The 22,427-nt window shown below is 46.5% G+C and overlaps 1 protein-coding gene across 5 annotated transcripts; it reads left to right on the plus strand.

Moving 5' to 3' along the window:
* Positions 1-917: 917 nt before the first annotated feature.
* Positions 918-21,979, plus strand: ubtf.S (upstream binding transcription factor S homeolog). 5 transcript variants are annotated; one of them, XM_018237170.2, is made up of 20 exons: positions 918-1,087; positions 3,802-3,898; positions 4,039-4,214; positions 4,304-4,387; positions 4,481-4,636; positions 5,063-5,127; positions 5,219-5,339; positions 5,421-5,531; positions 5,762-5,895; positions 6,189-6,330; positions 8,611-8,652; positions 9,872-9,985; positions 10,124-10,255; positions 10,351-10,461; positions 11,601-11,689; positions 11,782-11,971; positions 18,895-18,942; positions 19,745-19,813; positions 20,569-20,706; positions 20,792-21,979. In XM_018237170.2, exons 2-20 carry the CDS (start codon positions 3,841-3,843, stop codon positions 20,915-20,917), a joined length of 2,106 nt encoding a protein of 701 aa, XP_018092659.1. In that variant the 5' UTR covers positions 918-1,087; positions 3,802-3,840; the 3' UTR covers positions 20,918-21,979.
* The last annotated feature ends 448 nt before the right edge of the window (positions 21,980-22,427 follow it).

Here is a 22,427-nt window from a genome sequence, read left to right on the forward strand (position 1 = left end):
AGAAACATTGGGGTAACAGTCACCCTGCTATAGTTCCAGGGGTACCCAGGGCACAAATAAACACTCACCCCAAATCTCCCCCTAACTGACCTTCAGACTGGGCCCCCTTAGCTCATAACAAGGTTACAGATATATAGAAACATTGGGGTAACAGTCACCCTGCTATAGTTCCAGGGGTACCCAGGGCACAAATAAACACTCACCCCAAATCTCCCCCTAACTGACCTTCAGGCTGGGCCCCCTTAGTTTATAACAAGGTTACAGATATATAGAAACATTGGGGTAACAGTACCCAGGTTAGTAAAGAAACTTTATCCCCTAATACCTGTAGGGCAAATAGCCCTAATCTGTGTCCCAGTAACATGTAGGGGGGCAGTGGGACACCCCAAACCTGCACTTGGACCTAAGGAGCTATCGGGGTGCCACTAATTGTAGATTTTGGTGCAGTTGCTCCTGGGCTGTGTATAAGAGGGTATAAGGGGGGTGCATTGGCTTCAGTATAAGAGGGGTGAAGTACAAGAGGGGGTGCAGTAGAAGAGGGGGTGCAGTATTAGAGGTGAAGTATAAGAGGGGGTGCAGTATAAGAGGGGGTGCAGTAGAAGAGGGGGTGCAGTGGAAGAGGGGGTGCAGTAGAAGAGGGGGTGCAGTAGAGGAGGGGGTGCAGTAGAAGAGGGGGTGCAGTAGAGGAGGGGGTGCAGTGGAAGAGGGGGTGCAGTAGAAGAGGGGGTGCAGTGGCTGCAGATCATTAAGACTTTATTGCTGATCTTCATGTAAAACAGAGGGAGCAGAAACCCTCCTTGATGTATCAGGAAAGCTGCTCTCTGATTGGTTCTCTCCCTCTGACGCTCCAACAACAAAGGAGGAGTCAAACAAAATTAGGTAAAAAAAAAAGGCGATAAATAAGAAGAGTCGGAGAGGAAGATGATGATAAATAGGGAATAAAATGCAGTTGTGGGTTTATCTTGTGTCTGCCGGTGAGAGGCCGAGTCGTGGTGTTGTTGGACTACAGCTCCCAGAATCCCCGCTCAGTCTCACTCTGGGAGTTGCAGTTGAACAAGAGCCGCGGGGCAGGACTGGAGCTTCCCCGGTAATGGGCATGAGAGTGCGGCGGGGCTGGAGGGAGTCTGTACAGGCGGGGGGAGCTCTGGGTCTGACCGTCACTCAAGCGCCGCTTCCCTCGGTCACAGGAGGAGCCCGGGCTGATCTCACTGACTCTGGGACTGACTCTGGGACTGACACTGGGAGCTCCATACAAGTCTCTCTCGGAGCTGGCGAGGCCCCCCTGCCGGGCTGTGTAGGAGCAGCAGCAGCGGGAGGAGGAGGAGGCGGCTCCCCTTGCTCAGTGTGCCCGGCTGTGCTGCAGAGACGCTGGGCGGGGAGAAGGAGCAGCCAGTGTCCCCCCTCCCCCGGACCTCTCGCCATTATCCACGGGCTGCCGCAGCCGCTTTGTCTCCCACATCCGAAGCAGCACATTCCTGACCCAGCGTCGCCGGGAGAGACAGCGGGTGAGGGGTCGGGGGAAAGCGGGTGAGGGGTCGGGGGAAAAGCGGGTGAGGGGTCGGGGGGAAAAGCGGGTGAGGGGTCGGGGGGAAAAGCGGGTGAGGGGTCGGGGGGAAAAGCGGGTGAGGGGTCGGGGGGAAAAGCGGGTGAGGGGTCGGGGAAAAGCGGGTGTGGGGTCGGGGGAAAAGCGGGTGTGGGGTCGGGGGGAAAAGCGGGTGTGGGGTCGGGGGAGAGCGGGATAAGCGGCCGGTTGAGAGCGGTGAGGGGCCGGCGGTACAGGGAGACGTCGAAGCGTTGGGTGAAATACACGGGGGGATTTGTAGGAACCAAAGGGCGTAACGTGCGGGGAAACCCGGGGGAAAATGTCAGCGAGACGTAGCGGCACGGGTCAGGCGGAGATGCCGAGAAACAGGCGCTTGTCTCGGTCACTTTGCGCGACTCGCCCCGGTGGTGTCGGCGGGTGGAAGGCGCTTCTCTTGCTCCAGTTTCTCCGGCCGGACTCCCCCGGGGGACGAGCTTGTGGCTGCGGGAAGGCGCTGCGTGTGCCGGGGGCTCAGATCTCGGGGCTTTCCCGCTGCGCCTCTCCCCGGCTCCCTCCCCCCGGGCTTCGCCTTGTTTTTCTCGGACACAGGCTGCTAGTTCCGCGCTGCGGCTGCTGAGGTCGCTCTCCCCGAGTCTCCGGCTCCTCCTCCCCCATTGGCCGGAAGGTGAGACGCGGCGGCAGCAGCTGGAAGAGACGAGGGAAGGAGAGAGACGAGGAGAGAGCGCGGGGCGGAGGGAAGTAGAGAGGAGACGGCTCGGAGCAGGGAGGGAGCACGAGGCAGAGCTGACCGGGGCTTCGGCTGCACATTGCGGGGAGACACGAGGGGAGTCCGGCGGGTGCTGTTGCGAGGCTTCCGGGCGCGACACGTGGGCTGCAGGGTCTCGGGCTGAGCGGTGAGTAGAGGCGGGTCCGTGCGGGACAAGGTGACCCTGGGAGAGGAGGGAGGCTGCGAGGAACAAGGCCCCGAGTTACTGGGAAACAAAGACACGTCCCCGTGTAAGAGCGACACATTGTGGGGAAAGGATCCCGCGGCTGCATCGGCCAACGGTTCCGCATTGTGTGTTCCGCTGTAGCCGAGTCTTTCCTCCTGCGTCGGTACAAAGGGTCGGAGCTGTCCGGCGAGGCTTCCGCGGAATGGGAAAGAGCGATCAGGCGCAGACTCCCCCCTAGCTCGGGGAATGGGCTGATCGGACTCTCAGCGGCAGGGAAGGAGCGGACGCTGGAACTCTGCATGTTCCATACTAAGAGGGGGAGTCATTGATGCCTGGTGTTCGCCAGTTGTGCGGCGGCCAGTGACTCTCTGTCCGGGAGAAGGAGCTCGAGTGGCTCCTATTCACCCCCCGCTACTGTGCGGACTCCCCGGGATACACTTCATAGGAGAATAGCGGCGGGTGAGCGGCAGTGCTGAGCTCGACTTGTGCTCCTGGGACTGGCGCTTTATCTCTCTCCCACCGTAACCGCCACTAGCGCTTCCCTCACACCCGACTCCCACCGCTACTTCCTCCCTCTGCGCCTGGTCTCGTCCCTCCCCGAGCGGCTGCTCCTGAGAGAGGAGATCCTGCAGCCAACTCTGAGTATCACTCATGTATTATAAGGGATAATGTACCCCCTACTGTAAATGATAAGGATATTAGAAGTCACTGAGGGGTTGTTCTGTGACCATATAAAGGCACAAGGCTGCAGACTGAGTTATACAGGGAACTCTGAGTATCATTCATGTATTATAAGGGATAATGTACCCCCTACTGTAAATGATAAGGATATTAGAAGTCACTGAGGGGTTGTTCTGTGACCATATAAAGGCACAAGGCTGCAGGTTGAGTTATACAGGGAGCTCTGAGTATCACTCATGTATTATAAGGGATAATGTACCCCCTACTGTAAATGATAAGGATATTAGAAGTCACTGAGGGGTTGTTCTGTGACCATATAAAGGCACAAGGCTGCAGGCTGAGTTATACAGGGAACTCTGAGTTTCACTCATGTATTATAAGGGATAATGTACCCCCTACTGTAAATGATAAGGATATTAGAAGTCACTGAGGGGTTGTTCTGTGACCATTAGGGATGCACCAAATCCAGGATTCGGCCTTTTTCAGCAGGATTGGATTTGGCTGAATCCTTCTGTCCGGCCGAATCCTAATTTGCATATGCAAATTAGGGGTGGGGAGGGAAATTGAGTGACTTTTTTGTCACAATACAAGGAAGTTAAAAATGTCCACCCCTAAAATGTTTTTCTGCTCTTTTTGCCCATGTAGAGAGCCCCAGGCTGGTGTTAAGGGTCTGCTCAGCAGAGGATGAACGGAGCTGCTGGGGGTGATACACAAGGAAAAATGACTGCCCCAAAGGATCAAGGTAAGATGGTGGAAGAGCCTGAGATGTAGAAGTCATGTATGGGGTTGGGCTGGTTTTAAAAATGTTGCTGGTCATGAAAACTCTGGGGTGGCCTTTTCCCATTTGCCTACACTCAGTCCATTCCACTTTCTCTCCCCCAGATCAATGGTCCCAGGAGGACATGCTGACTCTCCTCCAGACCATGAAGACTCTCCTCCCTGGCCAGGACAACTCCAAGTTTAAGACCACCGAGTCCCACCTGGACTGGAACAAACTGGCCTTCAAACATTATTCTGGTTCCATGTGTCGCCAGAAGTGGATGGAGATTTCCAACGAGGTACAGTGGGTGGGGCGAGTATTTGCCAATCTATGGAATCCTTTCCACAGCAATATATGAGCTTTATTTGGGGTTTTATTTATTAACAGGTAAGGAAGTTCCGGACTCTGACAGAGTTGATCCTGGATGCAGACGAACACGTGAGACATCCCTACAAAGGCAAGAAGCTGAAGGTAACTCTATGTGGGGTCCGTTTGGGGTTGGAAGTAGCCATAGCAATATGAATATCACATGGGCTAATGGAATATTTGCCTCCACCTGCTCAGAAACACCCAGAGTTCCCCAAGAAGCCGCTCACCCCTTACTTCCGCTTCTTCATGGAGAAGAGAGCTAAATATGCCAAGCTGCACCCCGAGATGAGTAATCTGGATCTCACCAAGATTCTGTCCAAGAAATACAAAGAGCTGCCGGAGAAGAAAAAGGTGGGTGAAGAACGAGAGGCGGGACATGGGCAGAGGACAACTAGAAGGACGTTAAGGAAAGTTGCACCAGGACTAAGGGGGTGGAGGGGCTGAAGGTGTATAATATAATGAAATTGCCAGGCCTGGATTTGTGGAAAGGCGGAGGCAGAATTTTAAGGCCGGCAGAGGTTTAGGGGTGGCAGAATTTTAGGAATTTTAAGGGAGGCAGAGCTTTAGGGGCGGCAGAATTGTCAGCCACATCACAATGGGTGCAGAAGCACTAGGGACATGTAGACCGAGATCTTCAAATCTCCTGGGCACCAATCCCGATGCTCTGGACCCAACAAGACTTTGGGTGTGCATATGAAGGAGGGAGGGAAATGGGGCGACAAGTGGTCCCGGGTGCTCTTGGTTAGTGGCTTCTTGACAGTTCTCTTTCTTCTCCAGATGAAATACATCCAGGACTTCCAGAGGGAGAAGCAGGACTTTGAGAGGAACATGGCTAAATTCAGGTAACTGCCTGTATTTACGTGTTCAGGAACCATAAAATATTGGCACGGAACAATGCCCATCTTACTGCTTCCTGTTGTCCCCGTCTTGTAGGGAGGAGCATCCTGATCTCATGCAAAATCCAAAGAAATCTGATGTCCCGGAGAAGCCCAAGACCCCTCAGCAGCTGTGGTACAACCATGAGAGGAAGGTCTACCTGAAACTGCATGCTGACGTGAGTGCTCAATAGGGCTCGTCGCTGGTGGGTTATTGGGGGGGGTATAACCTACTTATAAACCCACTGCTGTGATTTCAGGCCAGCACAAAAGACATTAAAGATGCATTAGGGAAGCAGTGGTCCCAGTTACCCGATAAGAAGCGCCTGAAATGGATCCATAAGGCACTGGAACAACGCAAGCAATATGAGGTGAGTACACGCTCAGGCTGTGGTCTTCAGCAATGTAGAGCTGATGTTCTATCTCCGTTCCATTGGTCCTGCTCTAGAGATTAGTGTCCTTCCCTATTTCCATGTGCTAAACATTGTGATTGGTGGGGTTCAGCACCATAGAAAGATCCAGCAGAGAATGCACTTCGGACCTGGACTGAGGTGTTACTGCTTGGCTATAACCCACTGTCCTCTTGCTCTCTGACCAACAGGGTGTAATGAGAGAATACATGCAGAAGCATCCGGAACTGAACATCACAGAAGAGGGCATCACTCGCTCCACTCTCACTAAGGCTGAGCGCCAGCTGAAGGACAAGTTTGATGGTCGGCCAACCAAGCCTCCACCGTAAGTGCGAGATCCGTGTGGATGTTAACCAAGCAGTAGGCGTGTCTTTATCATTCGGTCCTACTACTATGTACACAGGGTATAGGGAACCTCCTGCTGGGGTATGCATGGGAGTTGCATTTCTGCAGAATCTGGGCCGAAGAAGATAGGAACCTAAAGTTAAGTGGATGAGGTGCTATAGGAAAACAAAGTCTGACCCTTGATTAGGAATGACGTGATTTGGGTAGATCTACATTTTTTTTTTACTCTGAAAGCTGCTGAGAGATGTAGTTTGGCTTTTTTATTCCCCTTAGGAACAGTTACTCGATGTACTGTGCAGAACTGATGGCCAATATGAAGGACGTTCCCAGCACGGAGCGCATGGTCCTCTGCAGCCAAAGGTGGAAGCTGCTCTCCCAGAAGGAGAAGGACGCCTACCACAAGAAGTGCGAGCAGGTAATGTACATAATGAGCCTCTTGATCTCTCTCATAATTATGGACATCGGGTTTTAGTCAAACTACTGGATGTTGTCTTAACCTTGTACAACTCTTTGCTTGTTAAAGGAGAAGGAAAGATTAAAACCAAGTGAGCTTTATCAGAAAGGTCTATATAAATATACCAGTAAACCCTCAAAGTAATGTTGCTCTGAGTCCTCTGTCAAAAGAAACAGCACATTTCTTTCCTTCTATTGTGTACTCATGGGCTTCTGTATCAGACTAACTGTTTTCAGCTTAAACCTCCAGGGCTAGGGCTTGAGCATGCTCAGTTTGCTCCCCTCCCTGCTGTAATCTGGCCCAGAGCTATGAGTGAGCAGGGAGAGACTCAGGCAGGAAGTGATGTCACACCAAGCTAATATGGCAGCTGCTATCCTAAACAAACAGAGTTCTAGAGCTGTTTACTCGAGTATGGTAAAGCATTCTGCATAGTAAATATAGTCTTATAGCTTGCACTATTGTGGCTAATCTATTGCCAATAAACTGTTTGTGTAGCTTTTCTTCTTCTTTAAAGGAGAATTAAACCCCTGCGATGTTAAGTCCCCACTGCCCCCCCCCTCCCTGCCTCCCCTCTGCACAGTCTTACCCCAGAATTCTGTCCCCTCTTCAATCAGTGACTGCACATGCCGAATGAGCGCATTGGAGCTCACAGGCGCCATCTTCTTCTCTTCGGTAATCTTCGTGAAGTGATGGCGTAATGTTGCATTCGCCGAAATTGCCAAAGGGGAGGAAGGAGACACAAAGATTAAAGAAGATGGTGCCTGTGAGCTCCACTGCGCTCACTTGGGGGGCCAGTGGGGACTTAACATTGTGGGGGGTTTAGTTCTCCTCTAAGGTGATTTGATTGTCCTATGTAGTTTCTGTACAGCCTATAATCTAATGGTGCTTCTTTATATAGTCCCCAACGGCGTTGGGACTGGGGTCCTGTGGCCCACCAGGACCACTACTCCAGGGGCTTCCACACCCCTGGGCCACTGCTCCATCCATACAACCCACCAACACATACCTTCTTACAGCCCCAATCAGGCCTGCACCTCCCCAGCCGCAAAACCCATCAGACCCCAACCTTAACCATCCCGTGGGCCCCCACCACAACTCCCACCTCCCTGTGCGTACCTTACTACAGGGAGTGGATCTGGGAGCCAGCTCAGTCCCACTGCTGACATGATGTATGTTAAAGGGGAAGTAAAGTGTAAAATAGAATAAGGCTAAAAATGCTGTATTTTGTACACTAAACCTAAACATGAACTTACTGCACCACAAGCCTAATCAAACAAATGATTTATACTTTCAAAGTTGGCCACAGATCCAAGACCAAGACTGTGCACATGCTCAGTGTGGTCTGGGCTGCTTAGGGATCGTCATAAATGATCAAAACAGCACAAGTCAAATAATATCTGCCAGAAGCCGATACAGCAAGACTGATTAATAATCAGAATATACAGACTGCACTGGGTCCTGTGTTGTCATGTAATCTAATGTGGATTTTATAGTTTTTGTATTGTTTAATACAAACTTTCTCCAACTCTGCAGAACCAGTGGCTGCAGCAAAATAATCCTCCAAATAGAATCCCAGTTTATCTGTTTAAATCTGGCTCCATGATCTTTGTCCCTGCAGCTGGAGTTGGAAACAGTAAAGGGGATGTAAAGGCAAAAATAAAATCCAATACAAATCTCGACACAGTCGCCGACTGCTCTACAGGGAAACAAACAAAGCTGCTTGAGTTCTGCATGGCTGGGAAGTAAGGCGGGGGCTCCCCCTGCTGTACATAAGTATGATTGTTTCCCTGCAGAGCAGTTAGGGACCGTCTGACAATTCCTATCCACAGCAGTAAATGAAGGGAGAATTTCACTGCATACAGTCAGGTTTCTTATAAAAACGGTACATTTTTTTTAATTAAAGTATATTGGAGTTTCTTTTTCATTTAAGAAAGTAAAAATAGGATTTTATTTTTTTGCCTTTACATGCCCTTTAACCAGTCCCAGTGCTGACATGATATATGTTAATCACCCCCCCTATATGCAAGAGCACTTTCACTAGGCCATTCCCTGATTCTATGTTGTAAGGACCTTATTGAGATTGTCAGAAGGACTATGGGCTGTAATACGAGGGGTCTGGAGAGTAACAATGGCTACTTAGTGAAAGGAAGAATCTGCAAACTGTGTTTGTTAGACCTTAAAAATTTTAGGCCAGGCCTCCAAAAAAACATTCAGCTAAACCCACTATATTTTTTTTGGCAGAGAAAGAAAGACTATGAAGTGGAGTTGATGCGTTTCCTTGAGGTAAGTCATGTGCCTAGAGTGACAAGATGTATTTAACCGTTAACGTACAACTCTGTAGGGCTCATTCTATTAAAGGGGTTGTTCACCTTTTTTTTTTCAGTTTTCAAATTATTCACCATAAATTGACATGCGTTTTTCAGCATGTAGGTTTCTTTTCCAACATGCACTTCTCATTGTTCTCGTTCCCTATAATTCCGCTGGCTTTGGAGGAAGACATCTCGGAAGTTAAGCTTTTTACATGCAAAATGGAGCAAGAAAGAAAGAGGCTGCTTTGATGTTCGTCTGCTTAGAAACCTTTCTCAGAAGGAAGAACATCAGAGCAGTCTTTCTTTCTCCTGACAACTTCCTTGACTACTTGCTGGTCAGACTGGTGGGAAACTGACCAGCAGGTGGCGCTGTTGTAACAAAATTCATTCATATTAACAGCACATGTATCCCTTAATATCTTGGAATAAAAAGAAAATAAATAATGAATGCAAATTACAAAAGTGCTTAGAATAGCCCCCTCATCAATTATACATTCAATTATTTTATAGGTTGACTTATCCTTTAAAGTTTAAAGATCAATCTTTGTGTATAGTGTTTCAGTCTGGCAGCTCAGTGATACAGTAGCAGATACTGAACTGTTACAATTTGCTGATCTATTTAGTTGATCCATTTCTCAGCAGCATCTCTGGAGTATTGGCAACTATTGTATCAATTCTAACAGCTGCCTTTGAAACTCAGGGATTCTGACTAAATGTATCAATTTAGAGCAGTTAAATAGTCGGCGACCCTTTATACTTCTATATTAGAAAAACTGTCACAAATAAAAAGTAGTTGGAAAAAGTCTTTAATTTGCTGGTGAACAATCTAAAACCAATTGAACTGAACAACTGAAGGCGAATAACCCCTTTAATGCCGGGTAAGTGTTCCCAGTGCCATCACCTGTATCAACCAATTAGAGATTTTTTTTTTTTTTATCTGCTTATGGTTTGCTATAAGTGACTGTACTGCTGTAGACTTGCTCAGTGTTGGTAAATGATGCCCTGTGTTCTCTTATACATGAAGTTGTATCATAACAAGTCACCTGTTCAATACAGTAGAGTCACACTTAACTTTGATTGGACGGTGATCCCTGCTCCAAAGCAAAATGAGCCAATAAGAATGACGTTGGATAAAGTGATGTTACCTTGTATGTTTGACATGTCCACTGAAGTCTCCCTTCTGTGTGTTTCAGAATCTCCCAGAAGAGGAGCAGCAGAGGGTTCTGGCGGAAGAAAAGATGGTGGGTATGAAAAGAAAAAGAACTAACACCCCAGCATCAAAGATGGCCACCGAAGATGCTGCAAAGGTGACATTTGTTGCGTCTTACTAAGGGTCACCAAGTGTTTTCATAGATCAGTCGCACAGAGATGTGATCACAATAAAATCTGTCTAGTGCTGATGTTACTGTAGTTGGGTGATCCATTTATTCTGTCAATGTGTGCAGGTAAAGAGCAGGTCTGGCCAGGCAGACAAGAAGAAAGCGGCAGAGGAGAGGGCTAAACTGCCAGAGACCCCCAAAACTGCCGAAGAAATCTGGCAGCAAAGTGTGATTGGAGACTATCTTGCTCGATTTAAGGTATGCAAGGAATTGTGTTTGTCTGAGCAAAATGCGCTTGGTTTCTTTATTGGTCTCATTTAGTTTCTCTTTTTTTTTATATTTTCCTCGTTCAGAATGATCGCGCTAAAGCCCTGAAGGTCATGGAGGCCACATGGTTAAATATGGAGAAGAAGGAGAAAATCATGTGGATAAAGAAGGCCGCCGAGGACCAGAAACGCTACGAGGTACTCCTTTTTAACTCTTTCACTCCCAGAATCCGATACAGGTGCCATGAAAGGAGATGGCGGTGCGTTTTCCCCCTGATTAGTTGGTTGTTGTTAAAGGGGTTGTTCACTTTAAAGGAGAAGGAAAGTTAAACTAAAGAAGTAGGTAGATGATGTTTTGTGCTTCTGTACCAGCCCAAGGCAACCACAGCCCATAGCAGTAAAGATCTGTGTCTCCAAAGATGCCCCAGTAGCTCCCCATCTTCTTTTCTGCTGATTCACTGCACATGCTCTGTGCTGCTGTCACTTACTGAGCTTAGGGAGCCACTCACAATATACAGTACACATAGAATAGAAATGTCACAATATAAGGCTGATTAGTAATTAATACACATAATTACTACATGGCAGCACAGAAACCAGTGCAATTAGCATCAGAATTGAATAATCAGCAAACCTGTAGCATAAGCTTATATTACAGCCAGGGAAGCTCATTTTCTGCTGGATAATTAGTGACGAGCCCTAAGCTTAGCTTCTCAACAGCCAATCAGAGCCCACTGAGCATGTGAGTGTCACAGACACTTTCCAAGATGGTGACCCCCTGTGACAAGTTTGAAGTCCTGGATCATTGCTGCTATTGACAAGCTCAAACTTTAGCCTCGTGCAATAAGTTCACTATATAAAATAGGACATTTTCAGGGTTTAGTTCTCCTTTAATACTAACGGTTAGTATGATGCAGAGAGTGATATTCTAAGACCAATTGGTTTTCAATTTTTATCATTTGTGGTTTTTGAGTTATTTAGCTTTTTATTCAGCAGCTCTCCAGTTTTTCAGCAATCTAGTTGCTAGGGTCCAAATTACCATAGCAACCATGATTCGCGTTGAATAAGAGACTGGAATATGAATAGGAGAGGCCTGAATAGAAAAAAAGAGTATTACAAAGTAACAATAACAATACATTTGTAGCCTTACAGAGCATTTGGTTTTTTTGAAAGCTGTAAAAAGGCAAATAATAAAAAGACTATAAAAATTAACTAATGAAGACTTTCTTAGAATTGATTATTCTATAAAATGCTACAAAGTTAACATAAAGGTGAACCACCCCTTTAATATTATAATTATTATTAAACCCTGCTTATATTATGTGCCCCTTCTTTAGAGAGAACTAAGTGATATGCGCTCTACTCCAGCCCCAACGACAGCAGGAAAAAAGGTCAAGTTTTTGGGAGAACCCAAGAAAGCGCCTATGTGAGTATAATTAGTTCTTAGCCGTACTCCTGTCTCCTAGTCCTGGGATTTTCCGCTTCTTTATGCTGTTCTTCTCCCACGTGTAACATTAGGAATGGCTACCAGAAGTTCTCTCAGGAGCTCCTGTCCAACGGAGAACTCAATCACCTCCCCCTTAAGGAACGTATGGTAGAAATTGGAAGCCGGTGGCACAGGATTTCTCCCACTCAGAAGGATTATTACAAGAAGCTGGCAGAGGACCAACAGAGGCTCTATCGTACTCAGTTTGACACCTGGATGAAGGTAAACGTCACCTACACGTTCTGACAGATTTAAAGGGATGATTTTTATGATGTTATTTATTTTTCTAAATGACACTGTTTACATTGCAAATAATTCACTGTACAATATAAAATGTCATTCCTGAAGCAGCAAGTGTATTTAGTTGTAATATTGGTGTGTAGGTTCATCTCAGCTCATTTTGCCTGGTCATGTGATTTCAGAAAGAGCCAGCACTTTAGGATGGAACTGCTTTCTGGCAGGCTGTTGTTTCTCCTACTCAATGTAACTGAATGTGTCTCAGTGGGACCTGGATTTTACTATTGAGTGCTGTTCTTAGATCTACCAGGCAGCTGTTATCTTGTGTTAGGGAGCTGTTATCTGGTTACCTTCCCATTGTTCTTTTGTTTGGCTGCTGGGGGTGATATCACTCCAACTTGCAGTACAGCAGTAAAGAGTGACAGAGCACATGTCACATGACTGGGGGCAGCTGGGAAACTGACAATATGTCTAACCCCATGTCAAAAACATATTTCTCTAGTGTATGCTTGGGGGACACAGGGAACCATGGGGTATAGCTGATGCCATTAGGAGGTAGGACACAACAACTGAAAAATTAGCTCCTCCTCCGCTGGCTATACCCCCCAGCAGGCGGAGCCTACTCCAGTTTTTTGTTGTGTCCTCAGGAGGTCAGGACATGTCATGGTTTCCCTCAAGAAACTTTTATTTTTATTCTATTGTACAAGGAGTTATACCAGTCACCTACACTGTGTAGGATGCCTTGGCATATTTCTCCCATCGTGGGAAGTGTCTCTGGGGTAATTGCTGCACAGCTACTTCCATCCAGTTTTTCTTATCACCCTCTCTCATTGTGCAGGAGGAGTGAACTGGCCAGGACACAGAAGGCTTCGGGACCCTGGGGGAGGGTAAGTATACATGTTATGTCCCCTGGTCCCAGGTGTATTATAACAGTAAGAGCCTTCTTCCCTCCCCCCTATGACTGGAGGGGGGAGCGGACCGTCGCCCTTCTCCTCATAGCGTCGCTGGGATGCGGCAGGCAGGGAGAGGACAGCGGGCAAAGACAGGCGGTTTATCCCACTAATGGATAGGGGAGCATGACCGCAGGTTCTGGGGGCCTCTTGTTTAATATGCGCGTCCTCTCCTTCTAGCGCACGGAGAGGAACAGCGCACATACGCGTACTAGCGCATTACTCTAGCGCTTCCGGGTTTCGGCCGCCGCACACCACGTGATGCGCACTGGCGCGAAACTACCAACCGGAACGGCGCATTCTCTTCAGGGGGACTGTCGCTTACTGAACAGCGCAGCACGAGCAGGGAACTGTGCAATTACAGGACACGGTGACTAGAAATACTAGCCTCCTTCCCTGACTTTCCCCCTGGCTCTATTAGAGCGACCTGTACTCCTATTTGGCTTTTCCTTACCAACCATGTCTGAGGAAAACAGTGAGGCCATTTTTTCCAGGGGGAAGACAGCCTCGGTAAGATACCTTGCATGTGCCAAGTGCCGCAAAAAGCTCCCCTCAGGGCAAAAAGAGCCTATTTGCTCTAAGTGTAAAACAGCTGAGCCTGAGAAAGAACTCCCAGGCCCTGCTCCTATTCAAACAGAACAAAATCCTCAAACACCTACTGTGACTGTCACAGATGTACCTAATCCAATTCAGACAGTAATTCCAGATTGGGCAGCCCAGTTAGCTACTGGCATACCAAAATTAGCATCATCTTTGGATAAAATCCTGTCAAGACTAGATAAACCCAGACATAGGGGTTCAAAACGTAGAGCACCCTCGTCTTCGGACGAAGAGAGTGACAATTGTTCCAGAGATTCCTCACCTGTACCAGGCAGGGAGGAGACCCTTGGTTTATCAGAGGGGGAGTTATCTTGCAGTTCTGACATGTTAGATGAGGAACCTTCAAAATTCTCTGCTGAAGCGATAGATGATTTAATTACTTCCGTTCTGGAGACTCTTAACATACAGGAACCAGAGACCAGTACAGATAAGTCTAAAATACTGTTTAAAAGAAGTAGTAGATCTGCACCTACTTTCCCTTCTCATGCACAACTTGAGCAAATAATCCAACAGGAGTGGAACAAGCCGGAAAGTCGTTTCCAACCAAACCGCAGATTCCTAAAACTCTATCCATTTTCTGCAGATACCACAGAGAAATGGTCTTCTCCTCCTTCAGTGGACGCTCCAGTTTCACGCTTATCCAAAAACACAGCTCTTCCAGTACCAGATGCCTCGTCCTTTAAGGACCAGATGGACAAGAAAATGGACGGGTTACTACGTTCCCTTTTCTCAGCCTCAGGCACGGCCCTTCGCCCTATCCTGGCTACAGCATGGGTTAGCAGGGCAGTACAAACATGGTCTGAATCCCTTGTTCAGGCAATTCTCTCGGGAGTGCCAAGACAAGAACTTTCGCAGCTGGCGACACAAATCAAAGACGCAAATGAATATATTTGCGAGGCGGCCTTAGACGCAACACAGGCAGTTAGCAGAGCTTCAGCGCTTTCTATAGCCACTCGGCGGTCACTCTGGATGAAGTTATGGTCTGCTGATTTGTCATCCAAAAAGTCTCTTACATCATTGCCATTCAAGGGAAAACTCCTTTTCGGTCCAGATCTGGACAAGATCATTAGTCAAGCCACAGGAGGAAAGAGCACGCTACTTCCTCAACCAAAAGCCCGTTCTTCCTTTCGGAGAGGGAGGTTTTTTCGCCCTTCACAAAACAAGAGCTCTAGACACTCGCCACCACGGCATACAACCTCCAACAGAGGACGCTTCACGGGTAAGCCCAGAACCTCATGGCAGGCTCGCAAACCCTCTACCAGGACGTCGGACAAGCCCTCCACCGCATGACGGGAGGCCTCCGGCACTCGAAACGCCTCTGGGGGGAAGGCTACTCCACTTTTCTCAAAGGTGGCTAGAAATCACATCAGATTCTTGGATACAAGAGGTGGTAACTCAAGGTTATCACCTAGAATTCGATTTGTTGCCCCCTCGCCAATTTTTCATGTCAAGAATCCCAAAAGAACCAGCAAAGTTCAAGGCCTTCCAAAACGTGCTGTCTACCCTTTTACAAGCAGAGGTCATCTCCTCGGTTCCTCCAAAGGAACTCTTCAGGGGATACTATTCCAATCTGTTTGTAGTTCCCAAAAAAGACGGATCGGTACGTCCAGTACTAGATCTAAAGGGACTAAACAAATTTGTTCGTCCAAGAAAGTTCAAAATGGAATCTCTACGCTCCATCATTGCAGCAATGACCCCAGGCCAATTCATGACGTCCCTAGACATAAAGGACGCCTACCTGCATGTGCCAATTTTCCCTTCTCATCAAAAGTACTTACGTTTCGCCATACAAAACCGCCACTACCAATTCAGAGCACTCCCTTTTGGCCTCACTTCGGCACCAAGGGTGTTCACAAAAATCATGGCAGTAGCCACTGCAGAGATACGGCAGTTAGGTATATCCATAACCCCGTATCTCGACGACCTGTTAATCAAAGCACCCTCTTTAGCAGAAGCACAACGAGCAACCCATCTTGCTATGAACAAACTACAAGATCTCGGATGGTCTATCAATCTAGAAAAATCATCCACAACACCCAGACAGTCTATGGTTTTTCTAGGACTACTGTTCGACACACGGACACAAAGAGTGTCCCTAACTCAGGAAAAGATTGTTCATCTCAAAGCTCTAATACGTTCCTTACTGGCCAAAACAAGTCATTCAATCAGATTCTGTATGAAAGTACTGGGGGTCATGGTATCAACAATAGAAGCGGTTCCATTCGCCCAAATTCACATGCGGGAACTTCAATGGAACATTCTTACATTATGGAAAAGAAAACAATTGACTCAAGAGATCCGTCTTTCTCACAGGACGCGAGTATCCCTGACCTGGTGGCTACGAACACAGTGCATTTCCAAGGGAAAACCTCTCGGAGAACCACAATGGAGACTAATGACAACAGATGCGAGCCTGTCGGGTTGGGGAGCAGTACTAGAGGGCAGATCCGCACAGGGTCTGTGGACTCAAGTGGAAAGCCGCTTACCCATAAATCTTCTGGAGATCAGGGCTATTCGTCTAGGACTCAGTCACTGGCAAACAGAATTATCAGGCCAACCGATAAAGATACAGTCAGACAACTCGACAGCGGTGGCTTATATAAACCACCAGGGGGCACAAGAAGCAAGGCGGCCTTACAAGAAGTCAGACACATTTTCCGGTGGGCGGAACAGAACAACGCCAGACTATCGGCCATCTTCATCCCAGGCCTGCAAAACTGGGAAGCAGACTTCCTAAGCCGCCAAACATTAGACCCAGGAGAATGGGCGCTAAAGGAGGAGATTTTTCAAGAAATAACCGCAAGATGGGGCTTGCCGGAAGTAGACCTAATGGCTTCTCGCCACAACCGACAGGTACCAACCTTCCTTGCTCGGTGCCGGGACCCTCTGGCACTAGCAGCAGACGCTCTCACAGCCCCGTGGGATTTTCAACTAGCCTACGCATTTCCTCCAATTCCCCTGATACCCAGAACAATCAAAAAGGCACAAAGAGAGAACACCACTCTCATCCTCATAGCTCCGAACTGGCCTCGAAGGTCTTGGTTCTCGGACCTCGTAAACATGTCAATAGAGGATCCGTGGATTCTGCCAAACGTATCAGACCTACTACATCAGGGCCCAATTCTACACCCGAAGCCTCACAGCCTCAACTTGACTGCGTGGCTCTTGAGACCAGCATTCTGAAGCAGAAGGGATTTTCGGATGCTGTAATTCAAACCATGCGAGCAGCGCGAAAGCCTTCCTCAGCCAGATCATACTATCGGGTATGGAATAATTACAGACAATGGTGCTACAGACATAATGTAAACTTTAGATCTTTTTCAATGTCAAAACTGTTAGAATTCCTCCAGGAAGGTGTGTCTCTAGGATTATCACTCGGTTCCCTCAAATCACAGATTTCTGCTTTGTCTATTTTATTCCAAAAAAGGTTAGCCCTTCTATCGGATGTCAAAACATTTTTACAGGGGGTAGCACATGTGGTTCCTCCTTTCCGTAAATCAGTACCTACATGGGATCTTACCTTGGTTCTTAAAGCACTACAGAGAGCTCCCTTTGAACCAATGGCATCAATACCATTACATTGGGTAACATTAAAGACTGTGTTCCTATTCGCAATTACCTCAGCAAAACGAGTGTCCGAAATCAGTGCACTATCCTGCAAATCTCCGTTTCTCACTTTTCAGCATGACAGAGCAGTGCTTCGTACGGTACCTTCCTTCCTGCCTAAGGTGGTATCGGCATTTCACATCAACCAGGAAATAACTATTCCTACCTTCTGCCCCTCACCAAAAAATCCCAAGGAAGCAGCTCTTCATACTTTGGATCCAGTACGTGCTTTAAAATTCTATCTACATAGAGTACAGGATGTACGAAAGACTGACTCTCTTTTCGTGTTAACCTCAGGTCCACTAAAAGGATCTCCAGCCACTAAGGCTTCCATATCCAGATGGGTCAAGCAGACGATTCAAAGAGCTTATGTGGCACAAGGGTTAACACCACCGGAGAAAGTGAAAGCGCATTCCACAAGGGGAATGAGCACGACCTGGGCTTTTCGGAATCAGGCCTCAGCAGAGCAGTTGTGCAAAGCAGCTACGTGGACTTCTATCCACCCCTTTGCAAAATTCTATCATTTTGATTCATTTGCGGCACATGACACACGCTTTGGCAGAAAGGTGCTTCAGGCCGCAGTGGAAAAATCCAGTTAGGGCCTCTCCCACCCTACTACTGGGGGACAGCTTTGGTACGTCCCCATGGTTCCCTGTGTCCCCCAAGCATACACTAGAGAAAATGAGATTTTGTGTACTCACCGTAAAATCTTTTTCTCTCTGGTAGCTTGGGGGACACAGGGCTTCCCTCCCTTAGTGGAGGCCTCTTCTGTTTTTCTCAGTAACATGTGTGATAAGTTTTCAAGTTAATTGTTGAAGTTTAAAATTATAAAAACTCCTTCGTTCCTTCTTTGGGACAAACTGGAGTAGGCTCCGCCTGCTGGGGGTATAGCCAGCGGAGGAGGAGCTAATTTTTCAGTTGTTGTGTCCTACCTCCTAATGGCATCAGCTATACCCCATGGTTCCCTGTGTCCCCCAAGCTACCAGAGAGAAAAAGATTTTACGGTGAGTACACAAAATCTCATTTTTCCAATTACAGTATCCCTTTAAAGGAGAATTCAACTTGCAATTAAAAAAAAAACCCGCCCCCCCCCCCTGGGCAAATGCCCCTAATTTTTTACTCGCCCCTCTGTGCAGATTCAGGCCTCAGAGTTCACAGCAGCCATCTTCTTTCTTCGGTCTTTTTCGGAAGTTTCGGCGCATGAGCAGTTGGAGTAAATTTGCGGTCCCGAACCACTGCGCATGCGCTGAAAGTCATGAAAATTTCCGTGACTTTCGGCGCATGCGCAGTTGTTAGGAACCGGAAATTCACTCCAACTGCGCATGCGCCGATAATTCCGTCAATACTTGAAGATTACCGGAGAAAAAGAAGATGGCTGCCGTGAACTCTACACGGAGGAGTGAGTAAAAAATTAGGGGCATTTGCCCAGTGGGGGGGCTGGTAGGCTGGGGGGGAGGAGGGAGGGTCTACCTAGGGTAGGAGGGGAGGGTTTTTTTAAACTATACGTTGAATCCTCCTTTAAGGGCACCCATTATATTTGTTGGTTTCTCTAGCAGCCAATTAACTGAAAAAACTCAAGCCTTTCTAAATACAGACCCTTCTTATTTATTCTAATCTCCTTCTATCCATGGGAGCAGTTAGGGAACTGTGTTTTATCCAGTTGGTGCACTTTCTAGAGAAGTCCCTAAACACCATGACTTTAGCCATTTGCTTATTCTTAATGTTAATCCTTCCATTCTCATTTCTTTATAGGGGTTATCGACACAAGACCGTGCAGCATACAAGGAACAGAATACAAATGTAAGCCAGGGGGAATATAATGTATAACGTGTTTATAGAGCATTCAGTTAAAGGGGTTGTTCACTTTCCAAACACTTTGTTTTCCAGTTCAGTTGTTTTCAGATTGTTCACCATAAACAAAGACTTTTTCCAATTGCTTTCCATCTTTTATTTTTTATTCTTTTCCAAAAATTGAAGTCCAAAGTTGAATGTTCCTGTCTATGTGGTCTCAGTGTGGCAGCTCAGTGATCCAGGAGCATCTGAACGGTTTCTATTTGCTACATTTAGTTGCTACATTTAGTTCATACAATTAGGGTAAGGTCACACTGGGACATTCGGGGAGATTTAGTCACCCGGCGAATTATCGCCTTTTCTTTGGGGCGACTAATCTCCCCATAAGGCAGGGTAAAGCAGTTCGGGGAGATTAGTCGCCCCAAAGAAGAGGCGTTTAGTTGGCGGGCGACTAAATCTCCCCTAATTTCCCAGTGTGACCTTACCTTTAGTTGATACAGTTAGTTGCTACATTTCTCAGCAGCATTTGTTGGAATATCAGCAACTATTGTATCAATTCTAACAACTGCCTTTATTTTTGGTGAACTGTCTGAAACCAAATGAAATGAAAAAAAGTGTTTATCTGTGAACAACCCCGTTTATCCCGTTTATCCAATTGAAATGCTTTACTTTCACCCAAACGCACACAATGTTACTATTTGGGTTGACTAAATCTATCTATCTATCTATCTATCTATCTCTATATATATATATATATATATATACATTTTTATTTTTTTTAATTTATTTATTTATTTATTTTTTTGGGCAGAAACGCAAAAGTACAACAAAAATACAGGCTCCTAGCAGCAAATCCAAATTAGTAATTCAGAGCAAATCGGTGAGTATCTATTATTCGTTGTGTCTGTATCTGTAGAAATACTCTCAAAATGTGCCAAAGATCGTCTAAAAAAAGTATACTATTCCTTTTTAATTACCCACTTGATACAGGGCTATTATTAATACCATTTAACCCTTTGAGTACTGAGGGGGAGGAGATAAGTCCAGTATGAATATTTGATATATCTGCCCCTGGGCAGTAAACCATATCAACCAATTAAGTGTTTGCTTTCATTGTTCTACCTGCAGCTGGTTGAAAAGTGGTAATTGGCGGTTGCTATGGGTTACTGCCCAGGGGCAGATATGTCCACTATTCATATTTTCCATATATTTCCCAGTGTCGGTATTGGCCCACTTTGTTGCATAGACCATAAACCCAGAACCATAGAATCGACAGCGTTGGCCCAATGGTATATGTATGATGGATTAGTGATACACCGAATCCACTATTTTGGATCAGCTGAACCCCCCGAATCCTTTGCGAAAGATTTGACCGAATCCTAATTTGCTTAGGGGTGGGAAGGGGGAAACATTTTTTACTTCCTTGTTTTGTTACAAAAAGTCATGCAATTTCCTGCCCCGTCCCTAATTTTCATATGCAAATTCAGATTCGGGTTTGGTTAGGCACAAGGATTCGGCCATATCTGAATCCTGCTGAAAAAGGAATCCTAGATTAGGTGCATCCCTATTATGGATAGTTGGTTGGCATGTAAAGGAAAGAATAAGTTCTCTTTACCTTGTGGCTGCCCCTTGTAGGATGATGACGAAGATGATGAGGATGATGAGGATGAAGAAGACGATGATGACGACGATGATGAAGATAAGGAGGACTCATCTGAAGACGGAGATTCTTCAGATTCTAGCAGTGATGAGGACAGCGAGGAAGGCGAAGAGGTGAGTAAACTTCAGGAGGTTTGGGGGGCTCCTGAGACTTGACAACACTCCATTCCTGATCCACATTTCTGCTCTCCCCCTGTAGAATGAAGATGAAGAAGATGAGGAGGAAGATGATGAGGACAACGAAGAGGACGATGATGACAATGAATCCGGATCCAGCTCTTCTTCATCCTCTTCTGCCGACTCTTCTGACTCGGACTCAAACTGAATACACGAGACTTGGGGATGGCTTTGGAAATGTAAAAAAAAAAAAAGAGGGAGGGGCAATATTTTTTACCCTATCGAGGGTTGTTCTAGTCTGGCTTGTGGGATCTTTGCCACCATGTAGGTAGGGATGGCTTACAGGGTCAAGTTGTTGGGAGAGGGACGGCACATTCCCTTTGTGGGCTCAAGAGGATTCTCCTTTACCTGGTGCCGTATTGTCACTCATTTTCCCTACTGTTGTGTTCCGTTCTCTGTATCAGAATGTTCCCTGTACTGTTTCGGGTTATTGGACTCCTGTAGTTATCCCCCATCCCTTCTATGTCTTCCTATGTGTGGGGCCCGGGGCCCTTATATAGCACTGTCCTTCTATTGCCAGCACTCTCTCCTGTACCAATCCTGCCCACTTCATGCTTTATTTTCTGCAGGTTCAAGTGAGAGCCACAATTGTGTTCTGTTTTATATCACCACGGACAATATGGAGCTTTACGTATTGACCGACGCAGCCTCGCGTTATTCTGTGGTCTATATTGGGCCTTGCCTGCCCTCTCTTATCATTTCCCTACTTATTGCCATCATCTCCTATATTTAAAGGGGAACTATCGCTGAAATGAAAAGTTAATATAAGCTCCAGCAAGAAACTTTCTAAATACAATCAATTAAAAATAAATAATATTCCTCTCTCAGCATCTGTTTCTCTTCATTCTGTCTTCATGCGGCAGTTGGGTGTCAGATATTCATTGACAGTTAGATCCAATATATCTTATAGGGGGGCTCCTTTTGCCTAGAAGATGTATTAGAGCTCACTCTATTAAACTCACCAGACATCATGTCTCTCTACATGCAGGATTTGTGCAAAAGGCAGTTATTTTGTTAGATTTTGTTTATACTGGAATCCGTTATTTGAATGAGATCTAATACACCTGCTAGGAAAGCAGATGAATTCTATAAGATATATTGGATCATTCATCCGACACCCAACTGCCGCATGAAGACAGATTGAAGATAGACAGATGCTGAGAGAGGAATAGTGAAGATAAACTTGATTATTTGCAGAAACAATGCAGAATATTTAATTGATTGTATTTAGAAATGTTCTTACTTATATTAAAGGGGTGGTTCACCTTTAAATAAATGTTTAGTATGTAATAGAATGGCCAATTCTAAGCAACTTTTCCATTGGTTTTCATTATTTATTTTTGATAGTTTTCTTCTGACTCTCCAGCTTTTAGATGAGCGTCGCTGACCCCATCTAAAAAGCAAATGCTCTGTAAGGCTGCATACACACTTATTATTACTGCTACTTTTTATTGCTCGTCTTTCTAGTAAGGTCCTCTCCTATTCGTATTCCAGGCTTTTACTCCAATCGATGCATGGTTGCTGGGAGAATTTGCACCCTAGCTACCAGAACCTTAAATAATAAAAAATGAAAACCAATTGCAAATTGTCTCAGAATATCACGCTCTACATCAGTGATCCCCAACCAGTGGCTCGTGAGTAACATGGTGCTTTCCGAT

The sequence above is a fragment of the Xenopus laevis genome, chromosome 9_10S, assembly GCF_017654675.1.
Source record: "Xenopus laevis strain J_2021 chromosome 9_10S, Xenopus_laevis_v10.1, whole genome shotgun sequence".
Lineage (NCBI taxonomy): Eukaryota > Metazoa > Chordata > Amphibia > Anura > Pipidae > Xenopus > Xenopus laevis.